Raw genomic sequence first — 27,500 nt, 5'->3', positions numbered from 1 at the left:
GAGAGAGAGAGAGAGAGAGAGAGAGAGAGAGAGAGAGAGAGAGAGAGAGAGAGAGAGAGAGAGAGAGAGAGAGAGAGAGAGAGAGAGAGAGAGAGAGAGTGATGTATAGGATAAAATTGAATATCAAATATCATACAATCTTAGAATTTCTAATTTATTTGAGGAGAGAGACGGTGAGAGAGAGAGAGAGAGAGACGATGCATGGTTTCTTGGCTGTGAGGGTGGTTGTGGAGGAAGGGAGCATGCCGTGTGTGGGGGGGTATTTGCATGTGTGAGAATGTATATGCATCTTAGCATGTTTGGAGGTGGGGGTGGGGGGGGGGTAATTGCATTTTAGATTTCTTTATAAGCTTGACGTTGTTTTGACAGACCCTGCCGTCTGGGAATTCTAAGAGGGGGCGAGTACTGGGAGGGTTAGGGGAGAGGGGATGAGTACTGGGAGGGTTAGGGGAGAGGGGATGAGTACTGGGAGGGTTAGGGGAGAGGGGATGAGTACTGGGAGGGTTAGGGGAGAGGGGGTGAGTACTGGGAGGGTTAGGGGAGAGGGGATGAGTACTGGGAGGGTTAGGGGAGAGGGGGTGAGGACTGGGAGGGTTAGGGGAGAGGGGGTGAGGACTGGGAGGGTGCAGGGTGCTCTGCAGTCTTGTCAACTCTGCTCAAGAAAGGTGTCTCTTCTAGGATGACGAGCAGGGGGATCATTGGAAGAGATGAGAGGGCTATTGACATACAAAAGAGCAGTAGAGTAAAGGAGAGACTTCATGAGGTCGGGGGATATTTTTTAAAACCGGGCTTGTCAAGTAGTTTTTTGTCTCGCTCACTCTCTCCAATCTCATTCGTCAGTTCATTGGCACTGCTGACATTTTGCATTGCCAAGTTATCCTCATAGGAGTACAACCGCAACAGAACACAAGCACAACTTGAAACCCTATGAAATGCCCTTTCAGCAAGAACCAAATTTGGGAAAGAATATGCAGGGGTTTAAAACATTGCTTTTCACACCCCATATTTCGGTTCTTCATCTCTCCTCCCTTTTCTCTCTCTCTCTCTCTCTCTCTCTCTCTCTCTCTCTCTCTCTCTCTCTCTCTCTCTCTCTCTCTCTCTCTTCCTCTTTCTCTCTCCCTCTCTCTCAGTCCCCTCTCTCTATCCCTTTCTCTTTCTCTCTTTCTATCTCTCTTTGCCGACTTTGACCGGCTTGAGGCAGCACCACCAGCAGTTTTACTGCAAACAAACATTTGCCATGAGGTAGGATGGCTACCAGGTGTTTCCACCAAGCCCCGACTCACTGTCAGGCATGGCGCAGGTGCATACTGGATGCCTCGGTATTGGTAGATGATGTTCTATTAGCGATATGCAGAGTCGTTGGTGGGATGAACAGCCAATCTGCCTCCCTCATGAACAAAACAATTGTTGTTTACCCTGTCTGAAACCACCCATGTGGATAAATTGATTGAGGAAGGACTTGTTATCATGGAGAATGTGCTGCAACCTGTAGTTGGGGAAAGTGTAGATGTTCTGGAGCAGCTTTTTCAGAAGGGCGAGTAGAAGTTGTATTCCATTGCTAGACTGAGTTAATTCCTGGATGACACAAAGGGACAGCGTAAAATAAGCATTGAATATTTTTTCCCCGACTTATTTGTTTCTGATGTCCTCTACTGCGGCTTTCAAAAATGCCACTATGACAGAACTTAGTATGCAGAAGCATTACAGCATTACGAAGCTGCAAAGTACAGTCAGAGCTAAATTAGGTAATCTGTCCCAATCGAAGATCATTTCAAATCAATGTTCTTATCTTTTTTCTCTTTTTTACTGCATGTTTCAGATTGTTTTTTTGTTTTTTGTTTTTCTTTTTGTTTGTTTCGTTTGATTCAGCAAAAAAGGAAGTCATTGATTATGATTCTTTATGACATGTCTGAAAAAAGTCAAAGTCTCTCTCTCCTTTTCCCAGGCCTTCGATGCGTTCATCTACATCTTCTTTGCGCTGGAGATGGTGGTGAAGATGCTGGCACTGGGGATTCTGGGTCGTCGCTGTTACCTGGGTGACACATGGAACCGCTTGGACTTCTTCATCGTCATGGCCGGGTAAGTCTTCCTATAGCACACACTTCAGTGATTTCCCTCCTTGTTAACCTTATTCACCTAGCGGCCATCTTGTTTTTTAAATGCTTGCTAACCTGTCCCACAACGGTCTGTTGAGTTGGACGAGGAGCTAATATTACGCTATTATCATTTAGCAGCTTGGTTAATATTTTATTGGCCTAGGAACTAATATAATACTATTATCATTTAGCATCATTATTTATATACTAGTGACCTAGGAACTAATATAATACTGTTATCATTTAGCCTCATTATTAATATTGAGCTTCGCTGCTCGGACCCCCAATAATAAACTTCTTAAAAAAAATAAAAAAATCTTGTTTTAGGGTAAATGATAACGTTGGTCAAATTATTTGGGAAAGAACAACTTATAGAGCGGTTATAAGTTGTATTTAAATCAATGCACATCAGTATTTCTGAAGTTGCAGAAGATGGTTGGCCATTTGAAGTTTGAAATTCATGTGGTCATGCAAAGCATCTGTCTCATCGGAGATGGCAAACGCGCTGTAAAAATCTAAATTTGTCAGGTTCAATTGCACTCATGGCTCTTAAAGGGGATGGGAGATGGCACTCTCATTGGTTTCTTGCACGTTACACCCAAACCACACCTACAGGTAATAAGGATAGTTCAGGGCAACCCTTTTTAGATTTGCGTCAGGCGTAAGAGTAATTTAACCGCCGGTATAATAGCAACATCGCCATAAAACCGCTCACAAAGTAACTTGCGTTTGGCGCTTCTCACTTGCTTTTCAGACCGTTAAAATAGAGCCCATTGTCTCATTGGCGGGCCAAATTCTTTGGCAGGAAAGGTAGAGAAAGGGGAGGTAACTTGGCCCTTTATGACGACATATTGGGCCACATTCCAAATCAGCACGTCTGAGCTTCCATTTTTTCAAAGGCAAGCAGGATACCAAGTGCTCGTTTTACACCAAACGCAAAGATTTAGCCACTGGGGGACGATAGGCAGTTGAGGGGAACTCATATTTATGTTAGAAAACCTCATAAAGTGAGATTTTATGCCATGGGACCTGTAAGAGTTTACAAAGCTTTATTAGCACACTGTTAATAGTTTGTAATATCATCACTTACGCTTGATAGATGATCTCTTAAACCATTATCTTATTATTGTAATAATTATGCAAAACTGATTATGAATGATTTACTAATGAGAATTCATTAAGGAGCAATGCTTTTTGCGTGTTGATTTCACTACTTCCTGCTTCTTTATTAATGCTTCAAAGTTGCAGTCATTATAAAGTGCTTCCCAGTTCCATTTTTATCATCGTTAGAAAGATTTTCCGAACTTCCGAAATAACAGATCTAATTAATTAACTTAATTTAATGAAGGAGTAATCAATTTCAACACATTTTCAAAAGAAGATGTTCGGCACTACATTAAAACAAAAAACGAGCCCAGTGTGACTAAGTGTTTCTCGTACCCCCTGCAGCCCTTCAAAGCACCCCCATTTGAGAAACAGGCCCCGAGGGTAGGCGTGCCCCTAGGGTAGGCGTGCCCCTGGGTGAGAATCACTGTCTCAGAGAGTTGGAGGGCATCTCAATGAGCGACGTGTGATATAGCAGACAGCAATGCCAAACTGAATCACTGCAAAACCATAATATGAATAGAACAATGATTTTTGTGATTTCACTTTAGTCCCTGGCTCTATTTGACCTGTGATAACCGTTACGCTGCTGTTCAGAAGAAGATCTATTTTGGTTGCGATTCTGGGCGTAATTTGGGAATAATTTTCAATTCTCGGTAGCACTCTAGCTTGCTTATTGTGTGCATAAATAGGATTTTGGGCTTATACATGTGCATACACAGGTGGGTTTCATGTGCACACACACGCACGAACACACACACACACACACACACACACACACACACACACACACACACACACACACACACACACACACACACACACACACACACACACACACACACACACACACACACACACACACACACACACACACACAAACACACAGGGGCTTCCCCCTCATTCCTAATCATCCATGATTGCAGAAGCCATCAGGAGTTCATTACAGCTTTCTTTTAGCTTTCATCCCCAATTTACCGCCTTGCAGCATCACATCCCAGAATGCCATGCGACGGCCTGACAGCATCCCCAGATCCTCTAGGCCCTAATCACCAAGGCCTTTTCTGTGTCTCCATGCACATCAAACACTGCTCCTGTGTCACTCCCCATGCACATCAAACACTGCTCCTGTGTCACTCCCCGTGCACATCACACACTGCTCCTGTGTCACTCCCCTGTGTCCCCATCACACACTGCTCCTGTGTCACTCCCCTGTGTCCCCATCACACACTGCTCCTGTGTCACTCTCCTGTGTCCCCATCACACACTGCTCCTGTGTCACTCCCCTGTGTCCCCATCACACACTGCTCCTGTGTCACTCCCCTGTGTCCCCATCACACACTGCTCCTGTGTCACTCCCCTGTGTCCCCATCACACACTGCTCCTGTGACACTCCCCGTGCACATCACACACTGCTCCTGTGACACTCCCCGTGCACATCACACACTGCTCCTGTGACACTCCCCGTGCACATCACACACTGCTCCTGTGACACTCCCCTGTGTCCACATCACACACTGCTCCTGTGTCACTCATCATGCACATCACAAATGGCTCTCAGCCAGTACACACACATTAGCTATCTGGCTCCGCTGCAAGTATTCCATTGTTAAATTAATTAGTAATAATTCCACGACAATGCTACATTTGTAATAATGCATAAGCTAGTAATCACTTCTTTTAGTGTAGCGTTTGTTTATATATTTTTTGTGTGTGCATATGTTTTGATCTACTGTTGTGCAATTCGTAGCTGGCGGTTTGAACACACGTATAAGCGCCTGAGGCTGGAGTTCAATCTTTTCAGACACACCTAGCACCACAGAAGACACTTGCTGAATATCTATTTGTATTTGTTCCTTTGTTCTGCCCGCGTTCTTTCCCGCAGTTCCCGTATGAAATAACGATAGTCTGGAATAGAAATGAATATTGTGCATGTGTACAATGAGAGAGGAGACAGAACCCCGGCATGATCTGGTCCTCATCATGTCGCAGATGTCCCCACTTCACCCTGAAAACAGGGACACACTCACAGTCTATACCGGTACCCAATGCTGGGGACCTCGGTTCAGCTGAAACAAATCAACCACCGTCGGCAGCCAGAGGGCAGCGAGCCAGGCCCCACGGCCGCAGAGGATGTAAAATGAACCAAGGTTGAGGCTCAAGACGTTGGGGTGAGGGGTGGGAGCTGCGTAGCCCCAAACTGCAATGAGGCCCTTGGTGTGCTTCACCTTACCTCACCTTACCTCCAGGTTTGGTATAGGTGTGGTGTCGGTGAACTTCGACTTTATCTCCACTCTCCTGCGGATAGCGACTCTCTGGTACCTCACGGTCAGTACAGCTTCCAAACACATGTCGTTAAGGAGCAGGTAGGGTTTAGGGATCTTGCTCAGGGATAGGCTGCGGATATTAGGGTTCAAACCCAGACCGTTCCACCACGCTGGACTATCCAGTAAGATTTGTTGGATTTCTGAAAGCGTTCTGTTCATGCTCGTAAATGTAACAACATCCTGTTGGAATTTAATTTACTGTGAATTCGATAGACTATTGTGTCGCTATTTCCTTGGACTGCAATTTTCAGCGAAGGAAAAGGTAGTCTAGTGATGCTGAATTCATTTTTTCCAAGATTTTGAAGTACTGTTGACCGTTATTAGGTGAAGGGGGTCTGTGGAGATGTCTTCCCTGCGCCCTGAACGTTGGACATCTTAGACTATATTTAATCGTGTTGCTGGAAAACACAGTGTGTGGTATATAAAAACACAGAGAGTCGGTGGATCACACAAATAGAATATTGACTAGAGTCGCAACTCCCTCACTTTACCCTGTTTGTGTCATACGGTGTAATTGTGAAAGGGAACTGTAGATCAGGGCTTGTTCGCCGCTCCTGGGAAGTTTGGGCATGAGAATCTGATATGGTTGGGATTCAGATTTAATAAATGAAACCAATTCAATAATTAAAGTACATTCTTCCTATTTCTCTGTCGCTAGTGATAGCCAGGGGCTAGGTGGTTAGCACTGCTGCCTCCATGTGAGATGGATGTGGGTTTAAACCCTGCAGGGGCCTGTCTCTTTGGAGTAAGGATGTTCTCTGCATGTTCATGTAGGTTTCTTTCTACTTCTAAAGCTATTCCAGGTTGTGTACTTTGTATTTTAAAGTACTTTGCATGTTAAGCTGAACTTCTGCCTCTGCCTCGGATATCCTCCCTGTGGGTTTCTATGTCACCGGGGTAGCCAAACTTGGCCGCCGCCGTAGCATCTCCAACCATTTAACTACACGTTGGCATGTAAAACCATGAAGGCAAGCACTGGTATAGAGGATTAAACCGGTCTTGGTGAGAAAACCAATATCACAGTCCATCCTGGCTTCACTATAAAACCTTTTACTTAATTAAAAAGTCAATATCACTTTGTTGTACCGATTCTGCCCAAGACCCTATTAAGTAAATGGACCTGCCACAAATGGGGGTACAGTTTTGATGTAAAGCTACGTCTTTTTTTATTGTGCTCCTTTTGTGCGGTGGCAAATTAATTTCACCCCGCGGGATCAATAAAGTGTAGCTGTCTTTCTATCTATTTCTCAATGTAATTGTGTGAGTGAAGAACACAAATCCTGCACGTTTTTTATCCTTCTTTTATAAACATCAAAACCATCGCAGTCAATCGTATTTGCTGTTGAATGGGTCTTCTTTTGACATGAACACAATCTTTCAGAAGTGCCCGAAAAAAAAAATAATTGAAAAATCTATCATCCACAAATTTCCCTGCAGACAAAAGGACACTGCTGGGAAAAAGAACCGAACCAGCCACTCTGATTAATCAATGATATAACACAGAAAGGATAAAAAATAAGATTCCTTGTGAATAGTACATGAAGAGACACTGCTGGGATTCTTCTTCGTATCATGGATAGGTCAGCATCCCGCTCACGCATCTTATCCCCTTCATTAGTGTGTGTGTGTGTGTGTGTGTGTGTGTGTGTGTGTGTGTGTGTGTGTGTGTGTGTGTGTGTGTGTGTGTGTGTGTGTGTGTGTGTGTGTGTGTGTGTGTGTGTGTGTGCATAGGTGGGTGGGTGTGTGTGTGTGGGCTGTTTGAAGTCTTCCTGCTGAAGCCACAGGGGGGGTTTCATGTAACTGGACAGCAGGACATGGGAGACATCCGGCCCCCTGGGAACATCAATTAAACAGGAACCCTGTCTCAGCAGCGGCTGCAGCAGCAGGTTTCCACATGCGCGGCATCTGCATGCACCGGCGTCTCTATCCGTCACATGGTTGTACCCTGGTGCTTAACACGGTCATTTGCAACTGTTTGAACATGCAAGCGTACTTGTTGTGAAACTCTGCATGATTTCATCTCACTATGTTTTTTGAACGTGTGTGTGTGTGTGTGTGTGTGTGTGTGTGTGTGTGTGTGTGTGTGTGTGTGTGTGTGTGTGTGTGTGTGTGTGTGTGTGTGTGTGTGTGTGTGTGTGTGTGTGAAAAATACTGCAGTCCAGCAGACATTAAGGACATAGGTAATATATATCTATATATATCTATCTATTTATACATAGATATATAGATATACTTGTGTTATTGCCTAAATGGCTTGTTTGTTTAATTGAAAGCGCTAATACATACACCTAAATAAATATATATATATATATATATATATATATGAAATATATATATATGTATATATATAAGAATTTAAGTGAGAGAGAGAGAACTCTGCTTTAGATCCTCACACATTGCCTCACACACTCCCACCCTCAGCACGTTACCCAGCGCTCCCACCCTCAGCACGTTACCCAGCGCTCCCACCCTCAGCACGTTACCCAGCGCTCCCACCCTCAGCGCGTTACCCAGCGCTCCCACCCTCAGCGCGTTACAGCGCTCCCACCCTCAGCGCGTTACAGCGCTCCCACCCTCAGCGCGTTACAGCGCTCCCACCCTCAGCGCGTTACAGCGCTCCCACCCTCAGCGCGTTACAGCGCTCCCACCCTCATCGCGTTACAGCGCTCCCGCCCTCAGCGCGTTACAGCGCTCCCGCCCTCAGCGCGTTACAGCGCTCCCGCCCTCAGCGCGTTACAGCGCTCCCACCCTCAGCGCGTTACAGCGCTCCCACCCTCAGCGCGTTACAGCGCTCCCACCCTCAGCGCGTTACAGCGCTCCCGCACCGGGCTGCGTGGGGGCGGTCCGGGGCGCCGCCACCTCCTGATGTTTACGGCGCGGCCGGACTGCGTGTGGGCGGGACATACGCCTGGCCTGCTCCTCCTGCCCCCTCTGACGTACTGCACGCCTCGCCGAGCCAAGGAGAGGAGGGAGGGAGGAGGAAGAGCCGGTGGACACCGTTCATTTTGAACGGCTGTTGGCATGGCAATACTCCTGCATGAACAAAATATGTTTGATACTTTTTGCCGTAACCCAAAGCTGCGTGCGAAAGGCTGCCAGGCATGTGTGTGGGTCTCGTGGGTGCCCCCACGTCTCCTGTGTGTTAAAGGACGATCCGTCTCTGCAGGCAGCTGGTGGTCGATCGCAGCTGTTGTGTCTCAATCTTCATCTGCATTTCAAATGTACTCATTACAGATGAAGCCCCATTGGCCTGGTGCTACTGTACAGCTTTCCTTTATGTGTGTATATATATATTTGTGTAGTATGTATATACTAGGGGGCAGAGAAAGAGCTGTGAAGATGGTCAAGGAGATTGAGTAGGATGTGTGTGTGTGTGTGTGTGTGTGTGTGTGTGTGTGTGTGTGTGTGTGTGTGTGTGTGTGTGTGTGTGTGTGTGTGTGTGTGTGTGTGTGTGTGTGTGTGTGTGTATGTGTGTAGAGGGTTAATTGCATTTTCTGTGCATATCATGTTTGTTTCTCTCGAGGTGAGCCTTATCATTAGTATATGTGTGTGTGTGTATGTGTGTCTTCAGCCTTGCAGAGCTCGCTCTGAGACAAAAGATATATTCCACTCATTAATCTTCTCTTAATAATTCATACCCTGTACTCCAAAATGACTTTGGCCAGAACGGATGGTATTAAATAAGTGTCCTGGTGCTACTCGTTAGCTAACTGGTTTATCCGGCTCTATTAGGGTCTTATGCTTCGGTACTAGGCTGTTATAGAGCTTTGTGGATCCTTATCACAATTAACAGAGTTGGCTCCGGGTCTGACATTTAAGCCGCCTATGAGGCCAGGTGGGCAACATACCTGTGGTCACCACAATATATATTGTCTCCATGGTGAGCATCTAAATCCTGCTGCTCAAGGTAACTGAATGTAAACAGCTCGTTGTGCTGATCAGGTGTCTGGACGGATATCATTTTGCGTGTGTTCTATACATCCCTGCTCTATGCCTTTGTATTCCTAACTTTATTCAGCTGATAGTAAATCGCACAGCCCTTGGGCTCTCCAAAGCGTTTAGATCCGTTGAGGGAAGAGACATAAATAACCATGGGAGACATTTTGGGTTTTATTTGACAGCAGGATAAAGCTGTATCCCCCCTGCTGAGATGGAAGCTCTGTTGCAGTCTACCTCTCTCTATCATCTTCCTGCCTCTCTCTCCCTCCCTCCCTCCCTCCCTCCCTCCCTCCCTCCTTGTCTCTTTCTGTCTTGCTCCATCTCTATGTCTCTCTCTCTTACTGTTTTCCTCTTGCTCACTCTGTCTGCCTTTCTCTCTCTCACTCTCACACTCTCACTCTCTCTCTGGCACTCTCTCTCTCTCTCCCTCTCTCTCTCTCTCTCTCTCTCTCTCTCTCTCTCTCTCTCTCTCTCTCTCTCTCTCTCTCTCACTCCCTGCTTTCCGAGGCCAATCCCACAAACATTTGTCACGTTCAATCCACCAACAAAGAAGCTAGGGAGAAAGGTTGAGAGACAGAAGGTGCCCTAGAGAGAGAGCAAAAAGAGAGAGGGAGAGAGCAAGAGTGAGAGAGAAATTGACATGGCAAAGAAAACAAAGTCAACGATTGAAAGATATGCAGTAAGAAAACAGCAGGAATAGCTGTGCAGGAAAGGAAGAAGCAGAGAGGGAGAGCGAGGGAAAAATTCTCCCTTGAAATATTCATGACAGGGTTTGGTAAAGGGTCTCTGTCTGACTATTATTAGTTGAGCTTTCTGTGCGGGGACGCAATTTTCGGTTGCGACTGCTGTGCGTTTGTGTGAGTGCCTCTGCTGTTTAGGTTTTCGTCTGTGTGTGCTGTGCTAAGTGTGTTTCTCAGAGCTATGTAAATGCGTCATAGTTCACGTTAAAACAATCGCCTGACAGCCCAGAGTCTCACAATGTGCCTGCACGTGAGCGTCCAGACGTGCGTGTGTGTGTGTGTGTGGGGGGGACGGACGGACGTGTTCCGTTGTTGTTGTCCTACATGACTTCCCGTAGGAACGAGAGCTGTTTCGGTATCAGTCTTCTCATGTTCAGCATTTATCCCGTTATCTCTTTCTGGCGAGCGCGCGCACACACACACACACACACACACACACACACACACACACACACACACACACACACACACACACACACACACACACACACACACACACACACACACACACACACACACACACACACACACACACACACACACACACACACACACACACACATAAGCTCTTGAACACCCCATCACTTCCAATACTACTCACTGTTCCCTCTATTTCCATCTGCTTCCTACGACCCTAATGACCCTATCAGGGTTATCATCTGTTTGGCCAGTATCCCGCTTCCTCTCTCCAGAAGCACACCTGGAAACCAACCTGACATGTTAGATCACACACGTGTCAACGTTCCGCATTGGCAGGAGACCAACTGTTCGTGTTGACTCCCTGTTGCCCTGGGTCAGAGTTTATACCAGTCCTGTTTGTTGTGATCTTGTCCCTTCAAATGACATCATGTCACAGTGTTGAGGAGTGGGTTCCTGTAGTGCAGATGAGAGGGAGGGAGGAAGGAAGAAAGGAAGGCTGAGTGAGTGATTGATAGTGAGAGAGACAGACAGACAGACGGTTCACTTGGACTGAGGTAGGTGGTTGAGTACGTCTTGCAGGCAGGTTGGTGATGCTTTAGCGGTACGGTAGAGTGGATACTGCCGTTTCCGCTCCCCTAAAGTCCAACACACGGTTCAGTGCTTCAGGCGGCTTCCGACCGAGGCAGGGTTTTAGAAGGAGCGGCCGAGCTCACAACCTTCTCAAGATCATAACTTTCCACAAACTTTGACTGCATGTATTTTGGAGGAAAAGTACTGAGACTCATATCGAATCAACCGTGCACTATTTCAAATTGGTTCCTCCCTGTAAAAAACCAACAAAGAGAAAATAACAGCAAATTCATTGAAAGAGAAAAATGCTAAACGATTCCCTACTAGTTAATCGTTTGTTTGTCAGTGTCCCTATAAATAAGTCAGTATCTGCAAATCAGTCAACGTATCTTTAGCCTTTCCCTACCGACCATATTTCCTGTAAATTGGTATACGTGTACCTTGGAATGCCTGTTTGGACTGGAAAAGCTTAATCTCTACAGTAAGGCTATTCCACAACTGGAATCCAGTGTAAAAGAATATGGTAGGGGCCAGTCCAGTAGCTCTCAGTAGTATATAATGTATTATCCTATATATATAATATATAATATATTTTCCTGCCTATAACTCCAATGCAACCCTAGGAAGAGATAGATATAAAGAAGTGTATTTATAATTTTTTTTGTATCATTTTACATAATTTGCCTGTTCATGTTTACCATGTGCACAATCAACATACCAAGCTGCGGTGTCTTGGTGGTGTACCAAGACACTGCAGCCTGGTATGGTGATTGTGTTGGACCACTCTCGAGGGGTTTGTTTTCGTCCGTGTGGGACACTGTGGTTTTGTGTCCAGCCGCACGCTTGGCTTGCTGAAGGAAGAACAGAGAACAGAACAGAGAATAAGTTAGCGGTGGACTACTGTGACCTCATGGTGGCTGAGCACTCACCAGAACATTGTCTTCAAGGTTCCTTGTTCCTCGTCTTTGCCGTGACAGCTCTGCCTGGATCCTCCGTTATTCCGTTAGCTCAGCAAGTCTATAATAAAGATAACCCGCTGTTGTTTGAAACTTTCTCATGACGATCTTCTTCTCGCAATCATACATCCCAATATATTGTCGTGACCCGTGGTCATATCTTTGAGTTTTCTGTGTTCATTTCCCTTCGATCTGTTTCATTTGTATTTGTGTGCCACGGTTTTAGATGGCAGGTCAGTTTAAGGATCAGCAATGGACTGCTCTCCATCACAGCAATGTCTGTGTCTTGCTGTGAAGTCTTGTCAGATTTATTTATTTTCCATTTCCGTTCCATTACCTTTTTGTGCACTTCATGATGAATTCGAGACTCAGGTGAAAGTGGACAATTTCATGTTGCAGCATGTTCCGTTCAGCTGGCCGTGACAAGATGTGTTTAATTGAAGTACTACATATTTGTTTGTTTTTTAATTATATTTTTTATTATAATTGATGAAGAGTATATCACAAGTGGTTGTCTGTGTCGTGCATTACCATTTGTGTTCCAAATAAACGTTAAAGTTGAACCTGAATAAATAACAACAAAAAACGAAGTCTTTGTTTAAAACATTTCATTTGAATTGTCTGGATTTGTTCCTCACACAAGGAACCATCTGGTTCCAGTGTGTTTAGTCTTTAAATTTGCTGCAGGTAAGATTCAAGAGTTGGAAAAAAAGAGAGAGAGATTTTTTAACCAAACAACCAACTAAATATTTACTACACATATCCACACACCTGTGGATATTTGGCAAGATGTATTACCTAAACCAGAGAAAGGAAAGAGATGCCCTAATGGATCAGAAATGAGCAGTGAGCGGTCAAACATCTGTAATGTCCCTTACAGAGGCAGGTGCAGTCCTCTCCCAACAGTTATTCTCAGAGTGCATTTCAATCATATCTATCGCATGGTTCGCTATTTCAAACCAATTACCCTCAAATAATAGCTGTTCAATCTTATCTACACCACCTTTGGTGAATAAATGAATGAAGGATGAATTAAATTCTCAGGGACCCTTCCTGCCTCTTCCACTTTCACTCTCATTTTTTTTATCTTTTATTTTTTTGTCTTCTGCAATCTCTCTTTCTTGGCATCTTTGTCTTCGCAATTTATGATCTCAGTGTATTTATGATCTCCTACACACTGCTGGCCTGATCCTTCCTCCACTTCATCTCCTCTCTTCTCTTCCTCTCTCCCTTTCTCCCCCCCCCCCCCCCCCATCTGTCACATTTGGTGACTCTTAACATCTCCTCGTGCGCTATAGATCCTTTCATGGAAGATAAGCTCTGTCTTACCGGGAGATACTCCCTCTATTCTTCTTCACTTTTATTTCACCTCTGCACTATTTGGGGGAATAGTTCTGTAACGCCGTCTGGTGGTTTTTAATTACAAAACATCTCTGTAGGAGTGCATATATTGCCATGAGCACAAAAACTGCCCTTCCATGCTCCAAATAGATGTATAGAATGTATTTATCATATATATATATAACTTTTCCTGTTGATAACTCCAATGCAACCCTAGGAAGAGACGAATATAAAGACGTTTTTTTTTGTGTATCATTATAAATAATTTGCCTGTTCACGTTAACATTAATTGCCCTCTGGATGCCCCTGGTCTCATGTTTATAAGATGAAGATGCGAGGATGCAGTAAATCAAGTTCAGCAGTTCAGCTTCATTAGCTGTTAGCGTTGTGCTGATCCTAACTCTTCTATATGTGTTGTTCGTTTCCTATCTGCTCTCGGCTAATTTTTTGGCTAGCGCAGCAGCTAGGAACGCAGCGGAACATACCTGATACTATTCTTCGATGACCGTAGTACAATGCTCATTTGTTCGGACTCTGTGTGTGTGTGTGTGTGTGTGTGTGTGTGTGTGTGTGTGTGTGTGTGTGTGTGTGTGTGTGTGTGTGTGTGTGTGTGTGTGTGTGTGTGTGTGTGTGTGTGTGTGTGTGTTTACAGTATCGTGGAGTACTCCCTGGACCTGCAGAACGTTAACTTCTCCGCCATCAGGACAGTGCGGGTACTGCGGCCGCTCAAAGCCATCAACAGAGTGCCAAGTAAGACCCTGCTGACATCATCATAGTGGGACTTTTTCAACCAGCGTCCATTTTGGTTCAATTAGCTGGCTAAGTGGGGCCAAGATGGACGGCGGTTGAATACGTCCCATAACACAGCTGCGCTAGGAACGCATTGTTTCAGGATTCATATTCCTTCAGAAATATAACTCCCTAAGTATGAGTAATGAGAAAATGACAAAATGGGGGAGTCTTGAAATGACACAAATTATGTTTCATATTTTTTGCTTGTGGTGTGGAAAGGATCGAGAATTCGTTCCACAACGGGTCGTTATTAATCGCTGCCTGTATTTCCATTTTTCCTGGGGGCATGATTATTATTCCATGTGATCTCTTCCACTCCGACACCTTTGCCATCCTCTCTTGCAATGACATCCAGCCATGTCATGTCTTTAGATGAAGAGGAGAACCCTCTTCATCTGAAGACATGTGTCATCTCTGTGATGTCGTTTCCCGCTGAGCTAGAGGCTTCATGTTTGTTAGCGCATAATCCCCACTTTTACATTGAGCTGCCCATCTCTTGTGTGTTGAAGTGACGTTGTTTGCAGTGATCTTACTGTACTGTATTGACCCAGAATGCATTCAACTCCACTATACCTAGAAATTCAACCACGATTATGTACATGGGTGGGTGGTGGTATTCACGTTTGTATGAGTCAACACAACAAAATACCACAATATGCACATAGGAAGAATATTTAAATTTCAGCTGACATGATGAAAGATGAAGGTAACTCATATCTAATCATTTTCGGTAACGGTTGTGTAAGCAGAATGAACCACTCCGGGCTGTCCCGTTATTGGAAAGCAATGTACGACGAGAGTGTGCTGATGTGGCCCAGGCATGGCCCAGGTTTCCCTCTCCCTCCGACATAACAGGAAGCGTGTTGTGGTTCCTTTCCACTCCATCCTCCACCGGTTCTCAACAAAGCTGGGGACTAATTCAGGCCACCATAGCGAGTCAAGCTCCACCATGCATTGAACCCTGTAAGCTGCTGCCGGAGTAGTGAAAACTGTGTAGCCCGTCAGAATCTATAACCAGTAACCTAAAAAACAGTTGTAATAAAACAGCTCATTATTCTTAATAATAGCCTCAGAACATTGTTTGGAGCAGATCTGATACGGGCAGTATGTGAGGGGGTTTTAGGAGGCCAGCCACTGGCAGTGGCTAGCCCATTTTAAACTGAGTCTGGAAACCAATTATGTTAAGCAGCTTGGAGTGGCCCGTATACTATAGGAGCACTCAGAGTTAATGCTGTTTTGCTTCTTTCTCAAGTGTAATTGCTGAGATCTTCTCATTGATGTATTATGCCTCCCGATTATAGCGGCTGTGATGGGCTATCACATAAAGCATTGCTACAAGAGGATTATTCAGGATCCAAGCTCCATGATACCCTGCTCTCCAATCATTTCCCTGCATGTTAAACTATCTTAATCTAAAGGCCTCAATGTAAGCTTTCCTGACTTCAGGCCTCATCTGATCCGGTAGTGTGTATGTGTGTGTGTGTGTGTGTGTGTGTGTGTGTGTGTGTGTGTGCATTTGTGTGCTTGTGTGCGTGCGTGCGTGCGTGCGTGCGTGCGTGCGTGCGTGCGTGCGTGCGTGCGTGCGTGCGTGCGTGCGTGCGTGCGTGTGTGCGTGCGTGTGTGTGTGTTGTGGGGGGGGGGGGGGGCTACGTCTTGTTTGACTTGTGTGTCATTCAGACCTGGCATGTTGCTTTTTCCCCCTCACATAAAACCTGTCTAATCAAGAAAGGAATATGGATGGGGGCTCCTGTTGGATGCAGGACTCCGTCTGAAGACCTGTCCATCACCCCACCCTCATCTCCCAAAACATGCACCCGTCATCTGGCATCCTTCTGTAGTTGTTTATGTTGAAATGCAGGCTCTGCTTTCATATGTGTATGGTTTTTTACATATATTACATATATCAATATACATGCGTATATATATATGTTTGTGTGTGTGTTTGTGTGAATATATATATGTATATATGTATATATACACAGTTTGTGTTTATATACATATATATTTACAGATGCTTTCAACTTTGAGATGTATATGTTTTGCTCTTTACCCTCAAACCACTGGCAAGGAGGTTTATAATAATGTATATGTTTATAAAAATGTATATGTTTTGCTCTTTACCCTCAAACCACTGGCAAGGAGGTTTATAATAATTACAAACAAAACAACACAATCTGGATGGATGGAACCGAGGAAAGAATTATGAGGAAAAGCATAATATGATAAATGATGGAAGGATGTGGGGATTATCCAGCATCTCTGAGGAGCGCTTGAGGTAAAGAAGAAGGGGGAGGAGAGAATGTGTAAGGCAGGAGGGGTAAACGATGCTGAGGCAGGGCTGGAGTGGGGTGGAGGAGGGGGAGGTGGAGGAGAAGGTGGTGTTTGAGGGGATGGGAGTAGAGGGACTATGGGAGAGAGAGAGAGGGAGAGAGGGAGAGGGAGAGGGAGAGAGAGAGAGAGAGAGAGAGAGAGAGAGAGAGAGAGGGAGAGGGAGAGGGAGAGAGAGAGAGAGAGAGAGAGAGAGAGAGAGAGAGAGAGGGGGGGGAGAAGGAGAGGGAGAGAGAGAGGCTAGCATGAAAATAGACGGACGTATTTTCTTGTACTGGTTTGAAGTGGTTTCTCTTACTCTGCTCCCCCTACATCCATGCATCTCTCGCTACCCTTCCTCTCCCTCCACCGAGCTCTCTGTTCATCTCGAGCTCTCCATTTCCAATCTCCACCACTCCATCTCCCATCTCTCCCTCCTTCCCCCATCTCTCTCTCCCCTCTCCTCCTATTCCACTCTGTTCAGAGATGGTGTTCTAATGAACCGCCAGGGGCCAGGTTATAATTCCCACTGTTGTCGTTCTGCCCCAGAGCTTGGGTAGAAATACACACACACTAGACACACATTCACATTCAGACACACACACACACACACACACACACACACACACACACACACACACACACACACACACACACACACACACACACACACACACACACACACACACACACAATCACACACACACACACACACAGACATTCGGACACACACACACACACACACACACACACACACACACACACACACACACACACACACACACACACACACACACACATTCACACATACAATCACTCACCTCCATTGTAAACGGTGAGGCTGTGTGTTGCCAGTGTTTCTAGTGTTGGATCAACCACATATGTGCCTCTGGCGCTGCGTAGGAACATTTATGCACACACCTAGCTATGCAGTCACACTGTCACCGCCCCTCAGGGCTGTGGACGAAACTGTTCTTTTCAACTACTTTCCAATGTCAAATCCGTTTCCTGAAGGTACTCACACGCATGTGTCCTCATGAAATATGCAGCGATACTCAGTGGATACACTGTGAAACAATCATTTGAATCCACTTCTTGTGTCGCAGTGAGTGTGGCCATGTTTCGAGTGCTGCTTCAGTACATCCTTGTTCACCGACCAAGGATGTACTGAAACCGACGAGGCGACACAAGAAGTGGATTTCAATATTGTTTGGTTATCTGTTTTTTTAAATGCTATGCTCGACAGGTGAAGGTTCCACAGCTATACGGATGGTACATCAGAATGCATGGGATTATTTGTTTGCGGCACTCCACGCCATATTGAAAGGACTCCAGAGAATTGTAGCAAAAGTAAAATCATTAATCCATGCAAATATACCGTAACCTAGGCTAATGAAAACTTTGGCGGTTTCTAGCAAAACAATGTCCCTCCATTTAAACAAGTTACTAAATAATGAACAATGATGATACTGAGGTTGCATGGTGAGCAAGCAGACAGAGTGCGTGAGTTTGTAGGGTGAGCGAACCGAGAGAGTGAGAGGAAAAGAACAACCACCGACCGAACAACAAAACACAGAGGTCAGGAAGCCTTCCAAGAAAAGATGTCATGAAATCCATTTCAAAGGTTTTAGCGCTCACGCTGGTTAAGCCACAAGCGTTTAAAAACCTTCAGGCTCTACGAGGCCTATTGGCAGGGATGTGGGGGTTCTTGGTACCATTCCTAACAAAACGCAGCCGATCAGCATCAAAACAGCCCTGCCACAAAGCAAGCTAATTCTCCTGCCTCTATGGCGGTGAGAGGCAGCGATGAGACAGCCTTCATTAAAGACAATTTAGCACAGAGCTCATCTCTGGGGCAACTCAATCTGCACGGTCTCATACACACACAAACACACACACACACACACACACACACACACACACACACACACACACACACACACACACACACACACACACACACAAACACACACGTAGGCACACACACGTTCACGAAAAAACACAGGCATCCATACTCACTAAAACCATATGAAATGCAAAGCAAACACCTGACCTCCCTGACGAGCTGTCGCTGAGTGGTCCGCTAATGGGGGCTAACCAGCCATGGGCCCTAATGGACAGGAGATGGATTAGACTGTTTACTACATTACCCACAACACCCTGTTCTCCAGAGACACGGCTCATTGAACTGCCACGTCCACAACCATCATGTCTTCTCCTTCCCCCCTTATCTTATTTTTGCGCAGCCCAGTTCTACTTCAGCTGTTTTTCATTTTTCCCTAATTTTCTCATTTGAATGTCTCTTCTTCCGTGCTATTTCCCCCCTCCGTCTCCCCCTCTCTGTGTCTCTATCCATCTCTCTCCACCTCTCCCTCCCACTCCCTCTCTCTCTCGCTTACTTTCTCTCTCTCTCTCTCTCTCTCTCTCTCTCTCTCTCTCTCTCTCTCTCTCTCTCTCTCTCTCTCTCTCTCTCTCTCTCTCTCTCTCTCTCCATCTCTGTCTCTAACTCTCTCTCTCTCATCAGCTCACCCTCACTCCATCACTGTGATTGTCTATCATAACATGTACCAACCTGCGGCGAGTGTACCCAGCTCTAATCAAATTAATCCCATTAAGGTAACGCAACCTTTAGCTTTCATACGGAAACCGTTGGGATATTAGCGTCTCCGCCAGCCGCGCTGCGACAGATGGCCTTGTCGAGTTAGCCACGGATGAATTCTCCAGGTCCTTGCCGCAATGGAGTTTGTACAGAGATTCCTGGCCCTGTGCGATCCAGAGTAACGAGTACCACGGGCGAGCGCACGCATCAACACTATGGCTGTGGCAGGCTGTGGCAGCAGCAGATGCTAGCGGTGTGTAGGATCCCTGAGAGTCTGAGGTTGTCCTCGAAAGATTGCCACCTCAACCGATGTAGATCCACACCCATCTCCATCCGACCTCCAACTCTATAGATCTAAACCCACCTCCACATGTATAGATCTATACCCTTCTCCAACTATATAGAGCGATACCCAACTCCACCTGTATAGGTCTTAATTCACCACCCAATCTCCCACCTCCACCCAATCTCCACCTGAATAGATCTATACCCAGGGCCACCTGTATATATCTACCCATATGGCCACCTTCCACCATCTTCATTGTCCCGCCAGACGAAATTTGGTTTACAGCAAGGGTTTTAAGATGAATAAACAAGCTATACAAATGAAAACATCTCAAACACAGGATCTGCAGGCAACGGTAAGGACAACAATAAGGCAGCACACAACAACAGGATTAGTTGAAATCTCCTTACATCTCCACATCAATCAATAAATTGAATTCTCTGAGGAAAAACAAGAAAGGATCTGGTCTCCGTGGCTGTGGCAGGCCTGAAATAAGCCTGTTCAATCATTTCATCGGCCCCAATGAAATAATTGGATGGCTCACCTGTCTGTCTAACCAACCTATCTGGCTACCTGTGTACACTCCTGTTGACTCATTGTGCGTGCCAGGAGTCTTCCACAATGTATTCATCAATATAACTTAGTTATTTGCCTGTATTTCCAAGGGAAACTTCATGTCTCTCTCAGGTGAATTACCTGAGGCAGGTAGCGGGGGGTCCTCGTTCATCTTCAGGGCTGTCCCAGGCGTTGCCTGACGAGCCAGGGAGCTCATCAACCACTCAGTCAGCCAGCGGGCAGCCCCTGGGAGCGGGAGAGCTGGGGGGAATGAAGGACTGTCAGTCCACTTAGCCTCGATTATCCGGCTAAACGCTAAGGCCCATTAGCCGTAAAGATGGGTTTTAACCCCGGTTCCTGTCTGTTCCCAGGGTTCAGACACAAGGCAATGGGACGTTGATCATAATTACACACAGGGATTAGGGATTGATTGGCTAATTATGGTAGTTTGGCAGGTTGTATGGAAATGCCAAAGCGAGGCGATCTTATTCTAAGAGACTTGTTTGTTGTCTTTGTGTGCGTGTCCATGTGGGTGGATCTTTGTTCACAATCTGGCTCATAGTTGAAACAAGAACAGAACAACACAAAAACATGTTGGAAATCACACTTTTGGTAATGTCATACATTTATGCGTGGTTAACGTGGGGGTTATATTGCATGCTTTGTATTATTGGGTTTAGGCTATTCTCAATGGTAAATCACCATAAACATGTATCTCTGCCCCATCTACTTTTGAAGTACATATATTTTCCACAACCCTCCTGGGGAGTGTTTCTAGATGGCTGGTTTAAGCAGTGGGACTTGGGGGCTGGGAGGGACTGCACACTTGAGGCACACGTTAAACCAGCCATCAGTGCACACACCCAGGGAGAGATCTCCTGCACGGAAACATGGAGCCCCCGGTCATTTCTAATTGTCTACAAACGTTTACAACAAGCTGGTCTTCCAACACCACCACCCTGTGTCGTTCTCTGGAGGAGCCCGGTGAAAGACACCTCGCTGGCGTGTAGCAGTGACGTGGTTTCCCCTCTGTATATATACCTGTGGGTGTTAGAAGTGTGATGTATGTCTACGAGACTGTGGGTCGTTCAGCGGGAAAAACATGTCCTTAAAGGGAATAAACCAGCTGCAGCTGCTTCATGTTGAGCTAACAAGCCACAACCCCCTCACTATGTATTCCAGTGTGCTTTTTTGTGTTAATAGATAATTGTAATTTTTTAGTACACTGAAGTAAAATATGTGTGTGTGTGGGTGTAACTATACGGGTGTACATACGTTGACATATATGTGTGTGTGTGTGTGTGTGTGTGTGTATGTGTGTGTGTTCCTGCAGGCATGCGTATCCTGGTCAACCTGTTGCTGGACACGCTGCCCATGCTAGGCAACGTGCTGCTCCTCTGCTTCTTCGTCTTCTTCATCTTCGGCATCATCGGGGTGCAGCTGTGGGCGGGGCTCCTGAGGAACCGCTGCTACCCCGCCGAGAACTTCACCCTGTGAGTCACCCCCCCGGTCCGTGTGTGTGTGTGTGCGTGTGTGTGTGTGTGTGTGTGTGTGTGTGTGTGCGTGTGTGTCTGTGCGTGTGCGTGTGCGTGTGCGTGTGTGCGTGGGTTGATTGTGTTTGGTGGGAGGGTTGGTGGGGTGATACCACTGGAGGTCACTGCAAGGTCACTAAATATAGGATGCTTCGGACCATTCAACGCAGTGGGCTATCGCCTCCGTCACAGGGGTGGGCCGGACAGGGAGCGATGTCCCCATCTGAATGCATGCTCCCCTTAGCGATGGGGGGGGTTGCTAGGCGATGTACGAGGGCTGGTGGAGAGGAGGACCAGTGGCTGTGTGCCGGTATGTGCAGGATCACACATGTGGCCATAACCAGTCCCCGACCCAGGGCAGTGCTTGAGTCATCAGGATTCATCATCCTTAGAGTAGAAAACCGTCCTGAACGCTCCTTAGTGACGGTGTTACCTGTACGTCTCTTTTTTCCCTAGAGCTGGTTCATAGCTTTTTATTGATTCTGGGATATCCTCTATTTCCTGGATTTGTGATCTTGCCTTGATTTCTTTCCGCTTTGATTTATTTCCTTTCTCTCAGCTAATTTAGCCTTTTTCTGCTTATTCTGTGCTCGAAGCGTTGTGGTTTCTTTTTTTAATAAAAAACAATTTAATACGCTGGCTTAGTCAGGTCTAGATTAAGAACCAAGTTACAGATAAACAAATCATCTCTCCATCTGGAAATTGTGTTTTAAAAAATATATATCAGCCATTTCATTGCTGAGATGTAGTCCCGAAAAATAAAAGTTCTGCTTATCGAAAAACTTCTACTGCTGTGGGGCTCTCAGTGTAACCAATTTACAGCAGATAAGCGATCGGAAGAACAGTCACTATGTCTAGCGGCACTGGGGCCAGACAGATCGGGAACCCAGATAAGCCCTGACTTAACACCGCATCATGCTCTGCGTTGTGTTTGCTCTGGTTTTAACGGAACAACTCATTCAGAGACACAGAAACAGAAATTCTGCTGAGTTAGTTTAACTGTTGTCTTACTCAGTAGGATCTCTAGCAGTGCTGGGTTTTATTTGTGCTAAGGGGAATCCAGGCTTTCCCTATCTACCTAGCATTTCCTGTCCCTCTCTCCCCGACTCTATCTATCTATCCCGATCTGTCACTCTCTGGCTAGCATTCACTTTCCCTCTCTGTGTATGTCTCTATCTCTATATATCCGCCCCTGCTCTCTCTCCCGCTCGCTCGCTCTCTCTTGCTCTCGCCAGTTTGGATGAATAACATGTGGAAGTTGTGGTTGAGAAGATACTGGGCCAATAGTGTGAGCCTATCCATCTGTGTATTATTTGCAATGGGAAAAACACATTTTCTCTGCTGCTTATTTCAACTGCTAGTAGTATTTCTGTACTGAAGGGCCATTTCCTCAGGTGGAGGATCTTCTGATTACTAATTGTACTCATAACTAACTATAACTAATAGGATATGACTTGAATCTGTCTTCAGAGGCTGATGAGCTCTGGTACTAGTCCAGGTTGAGGGTACACTGATCTTAGGAAACTGCTCATGTTTCATTTGCTTTGGCATATGCGTCTGGCCCCCTTCCAGTTGAAGCAGATTTCCAGCCAATCGCAACTTATGATCTAATATGGGGCGGGTTTAATTTCAATGATCATATGGTATGGATGCTGCTGATGTTTCACACTTTTTGTTGCTCTGATTGGTTCAAGGTCAATCCAACTGATAACGCCCCTCAGTAATGCTAGGGTGCACTCACATGGGGGACGGATCTACTGTGGTCCTGGAGCCTGGGGAGCAGATATTTCTTGATATTTGCAGATATTTTTCTTTTTATTGTTATTGTTCATAAGGTTCACCGCCCCCAAGTTGTTTCTGTTCCGCTCTATTCACAAATAACACAGAGTCAGGAAGACCCAACTGTTTATTACATTTTTCCTCCTTTACACACTCGCTCACTCACTCACTCGCATGCACCCACTAAGCCGTACACAAAACCCACCACCCTGCTCTCACTCATACAAGCACACACAAGCTCTCTCCCTTAGCTGTAGCGGTTTGAGAACGATGCACAATAAAGTGCTGTGGTGTGGTGTGTTGAGTCGCAGAGCCTCTGAAGCTGGCGCGTCTGAACAGATTGACCTTTTCAAATTTTGAGTTTGACTTTAAAACCAATTGAGGGTTCACAACACTGACAACACTGACTCGTTTGCGGCACGCCAAAAGTCGGCGACTTTAAACGTAACCTCCCTTAAAAGGTTGATTCATACATTAATTTAGATTCTCACCAGTTGCCAAGAAGCACAGTGTTGCCATTAATTTCTCTCTCTCTCTCTCTTGCTGAAACACGCTCCCAAGTTTTTGTAACTTAAGTTTTGGAACTGAATGTGCATCTGCAGCGTCCAACCACTGGCTTAACGTCAGTGTTAGCCCCCCGTCTTCACCGCCGGCCGGGACCCCCGCAGACGGTGCAGGGACGTAAACGGCCCGCTCTCTCTCACGTTCCCATGTGATCCTTCCTGCAGTCTCGTCTCGGATCTCTGATCCTATCTCGGCCTTCCCCCCCCCAACACCCTCTCCCTCTCCCACAGCAACATGGGCGTGCGTCTCCCCCGGCCCTACTACATGGCGGACGAGGACGACGAGCGGCCCTTCATCTGCTCGCTGCCCGTGGACAACGGCATCATGGCGTGCAGCGACGTGCCGGCGCGGCGCGAGGGCGGCCGCACCTGCTGCCTGGACAAAGAGGACGCGCTGTACCGCCGCTCGCTGGGCCTCAGCCCCGACCCCCCGCCCGTCATCGCCAACGGTAGCCACGGCAACCCGGGGCTGTGCGTCAACTGGAACCAGTACTACACCCGCTGCCAGACCGGACACAGCAACCCGCACAAGGGCGCCATCAACTTTGACAACATCGCCTACGCCTGGATCGTCATCTTCCAGGTACAGGAGGGGTGGTGGAGGTGGTGGAGGTGGTGGAGGTGTGGTGGGTGGCTGGATCAGGGTAGAGGGAATGGAGGTTAGGTTTAGGTGAGCTGGAGGTAAGGGTAAGGTTTAGGTCATGGGGGGTCGGTAGAGGACGAAAAGGGTTCGACACCTCTATTCTGATTCCTTGCTACGAGAGAAAATGTTTCAATTCAACGTTCCGTTTCAATGTTGCTTTCCGATTTATTTTAATTTGTGTGCGTGTGTGTGTGTGTGTGTGTGTGTGTGTGTGTGTGTGTGTGTGTGTGTGTGTGTGTGTGTGTGTGTGTGTGTGTGTGTGTGTGTGTGTGTGTGTGTGTGCGTGTAGGTCATTACCCTGGAGGGCTGGGTGGAGATCATGTACTATGTGATGGATGCTCACTCCTTCTACAACTTTATCTACTTCATCCTGCTCATCATCGTAAGTCTCATACACACACACACACAGAAAAACACCAGTTATTTGGGGGCTTTTGTTCTAAATGATGTGTTAATCATCTGTGTACAAATTCAATTCATGCTGATCTTGTATCTTCAAATATCACAGGGTTAACACATCTCAGCTCGATCGATCAATGACAGAACCTGGTGAGGCTGACCGGATGAGCTTCCTGTCCAAAGACCTTTTTCCTCTCACACTGGTTAGCTTGGAGGGGAAACCTTCTAGAATGTCACGGCATTCTGTTTAGTTGTGCATTCCATTTCCCCACGAGGTCGCATTTAGAATGCATTTCCATTGGGTTGTCATGGTTTCCCCAAAGATTCTGCAATGTGTCTCTTCACAGCTAACCAACATGGCCCCTAGTTGAATTAGGTCTACACCTGCCACAGTGACACCCCCCCCAGTGGGCTGGGCGGCCTCCACCGGAGCTGGGCGGGATGTTTAACCCCTCCCTAGAGAGCCCTAGAGAGACTCTGTTTTTGTCACATTGGCAGTCTGCTTACTGTCAGAGGACATCATGTTCTAGTGGTTGAACTATTGGCAATACCAGTGCTATAGAACAACTCAATTCTTTAAAGGAACATACCACAAAATTCAAAAAAGTCAACGATTGCCTGTCTTTCTTCTATTCCCAACACAATGGAAATCTTTGGAAACGTATTCAAAGTAGGCAAATAATGTGAAGCAATTGCCAACCCAGCAATCTCCCCTTCTGGACAATAATGAATTTGGAATAAAACTTACAGATTTCTCGGCGTATCCCGGGACGGTTGTTCATTTTCAAGTTATGAATATGGATTTATGCCTTTTGTGAAACCATAACTTTTATGGTCACTTTCTAATCACAAATATAAATGTATTTAAATACAAAGCAATATTTAAATCACTGGATTATGGAAAAATATGTGCAAAACCCCTAATGCGTTTCCTGTTCAATGATTGTTGAGAAGGCGCCTCCTATGAAACCAAGTAGATACAAAAATGAGGTTCCATTTAATGGCTCCTATAACGCGCTATAAAAGTATATAACGTTAAAATATTCTGGGTTGGGGTAACCAAAACGCACAACAACATAAAAGGTTTGTATAATTCAAATGTTAATTTAATGGAAGTGAGCAGAAGCTGGTTGATGTGAGAGGCCACCCGTAGTGCTCCGATGGTATTGGCCAATACTCCTTCCAGCGAACCTCTGAAGTACGAACGGGAACGGTGGACGAAAATAACCTGGAGACCAGGAACGCTACTAACGTAGTTACACTGTTTGATGATCTGGCGATGAATGGTTGAGAAGCCGAAATAGTTAAGCAGGAAGCTTTGATTATGATGATCAACAAGTGTGTATGGTTGAATAGGAGGAGGGACGAGTCCGGAGAAGCTGGAGTCCTCTAGCCCGGTTAGAGGACTAAATATATATATATATATATATATATATGCAGTATATTATTATTTTTTTATAGAGTGAAACTTGTTTGTAGCAATAATGCCTACATTGTATTTCACACATCTGGCTCTGTTACAGATGCTCAATTTATCAAATATGGAAAAAAATAACAGAATATGTTCTCACCAGAGATTTCATCAGAACCACCTGACCAGGGCGATAGCGTCGTGGTTTGGGTGTTCATCGTCCAACTCCTGGTTTTATTCGCAGTGCTGGCAATCTGCCCGTAGGCTGACACAACTTCATAGATTAGTATTCACTGTGCGCCTCGGATAAACGTGTCTGCTAAATGACAAAATAGTCAATGGAAAGACTACAATAAATAGGAGCATTCGCCGTACATTTACTTCTCATGAAACAAGAGGTGTGTGTTTATTAAAATGTATAAATGGATGAGATGTTAGGACAGCTAATCTCTCTATAGGATCACAGCTTGGTGTATTTCCAGTCCTGTCTATCACAGAAAGACACATAAAGCGAGGGATACACTATTGTTTCATGGTTCAACGTTCAATGTGGGTATTTACTGGAGTACCTTCCCTTTCCCGGATTCTGCTACATATTTAAATATAGATGTTTGTACGTGTACACATGTGGGCGGATTGACGATGCCAGTTTATCTATTGTCAGTTTCCCTTTGTCTTAGCACTGTGACAAGTTGATACATGAAATCCCAGTCCCAGCTACATGCATATGTAATATTTATGTATTTATGCATGCATACGTACGGACGCACGCACGCACATGGACACACACACACAAACACACACACACACACACGTATGGACGTATGCATACACACACAGACACACACGCACACAGGGACATATGCAAATGCACACATGCACGCACATGTGTATATACAAAAAATAAAAACGCACACCTACACAAAAGCACACACACACACACACTCATATAAATAAGGCACTGAGTTTATGTTCAACACACATCTAATATAAAGTCCTTATCGCACATAACATTGTCATAATGCATCCGCATCCATCAGCCCTCCAGTGGAGCGAGAGGGAGATCTACCCCATGTTGGTATCCCAGTCACGCACACTAACTGCTATTAAAAGGCTTTGCATGGGGGATACGGCGGCGGAG

The 27,500-nt window shown here is 45.8% G+C and overlaps 1 protein-coding gene across 1 annotated transcript in view; it reads left to right on the top strand.

Moving 5' to 3' along the window:
- LOC130380050 (voltage-dependent T-type calcium channel subunit alpha-1I-like) overlaps positions 1–27,500 on the top strand; it is a 109,813-nt gene that overhangs the window by 53,968 nt on the left and 28,345 nt on the right. Inside the window, exons 4-8 of the mRNA XM_056587233.1 lie at positions 1,946–2,079; positions 14,146–14,243; positions 21,366–21,525; positions 24,138–24,489; positions 24,839–24,931. Coding sequence (XP_056443208.1) covers positions 1,946–2,079; positions 14,146–14,243; positions 21,366–21,525; positions 24,138–24,489; positions 24,839–24,931 — 837 coding nt within the window. The remainder of the gene's footprint in view (positions 1–1,945; positions 2,080–14,145; positions 14,244–21,365; positions 21,526–24,137; positions 24,490–24,838; positions 24,932–27,500) is intronic.

Source organism: Gadus chalcogrammus, chromosome 3 (genome assembly GCF_026213295.1).
Source record: "Gadus chalcogrammus isolate NIFS_2021 chromosome 3, NIFS_Gcha_1.0, whole genome shotgun sequence".
NCBI classification, from domain to species: domain Eukaryota; kingdom Metazoa; phylum Chordata; class Actinopteri; order Gadiformes; family Gadidae; genus Gadus; species Gadus chalcogrammus.
This window is presented reverse-complemented; position numbering and strand designations above follow the sequence as displayed.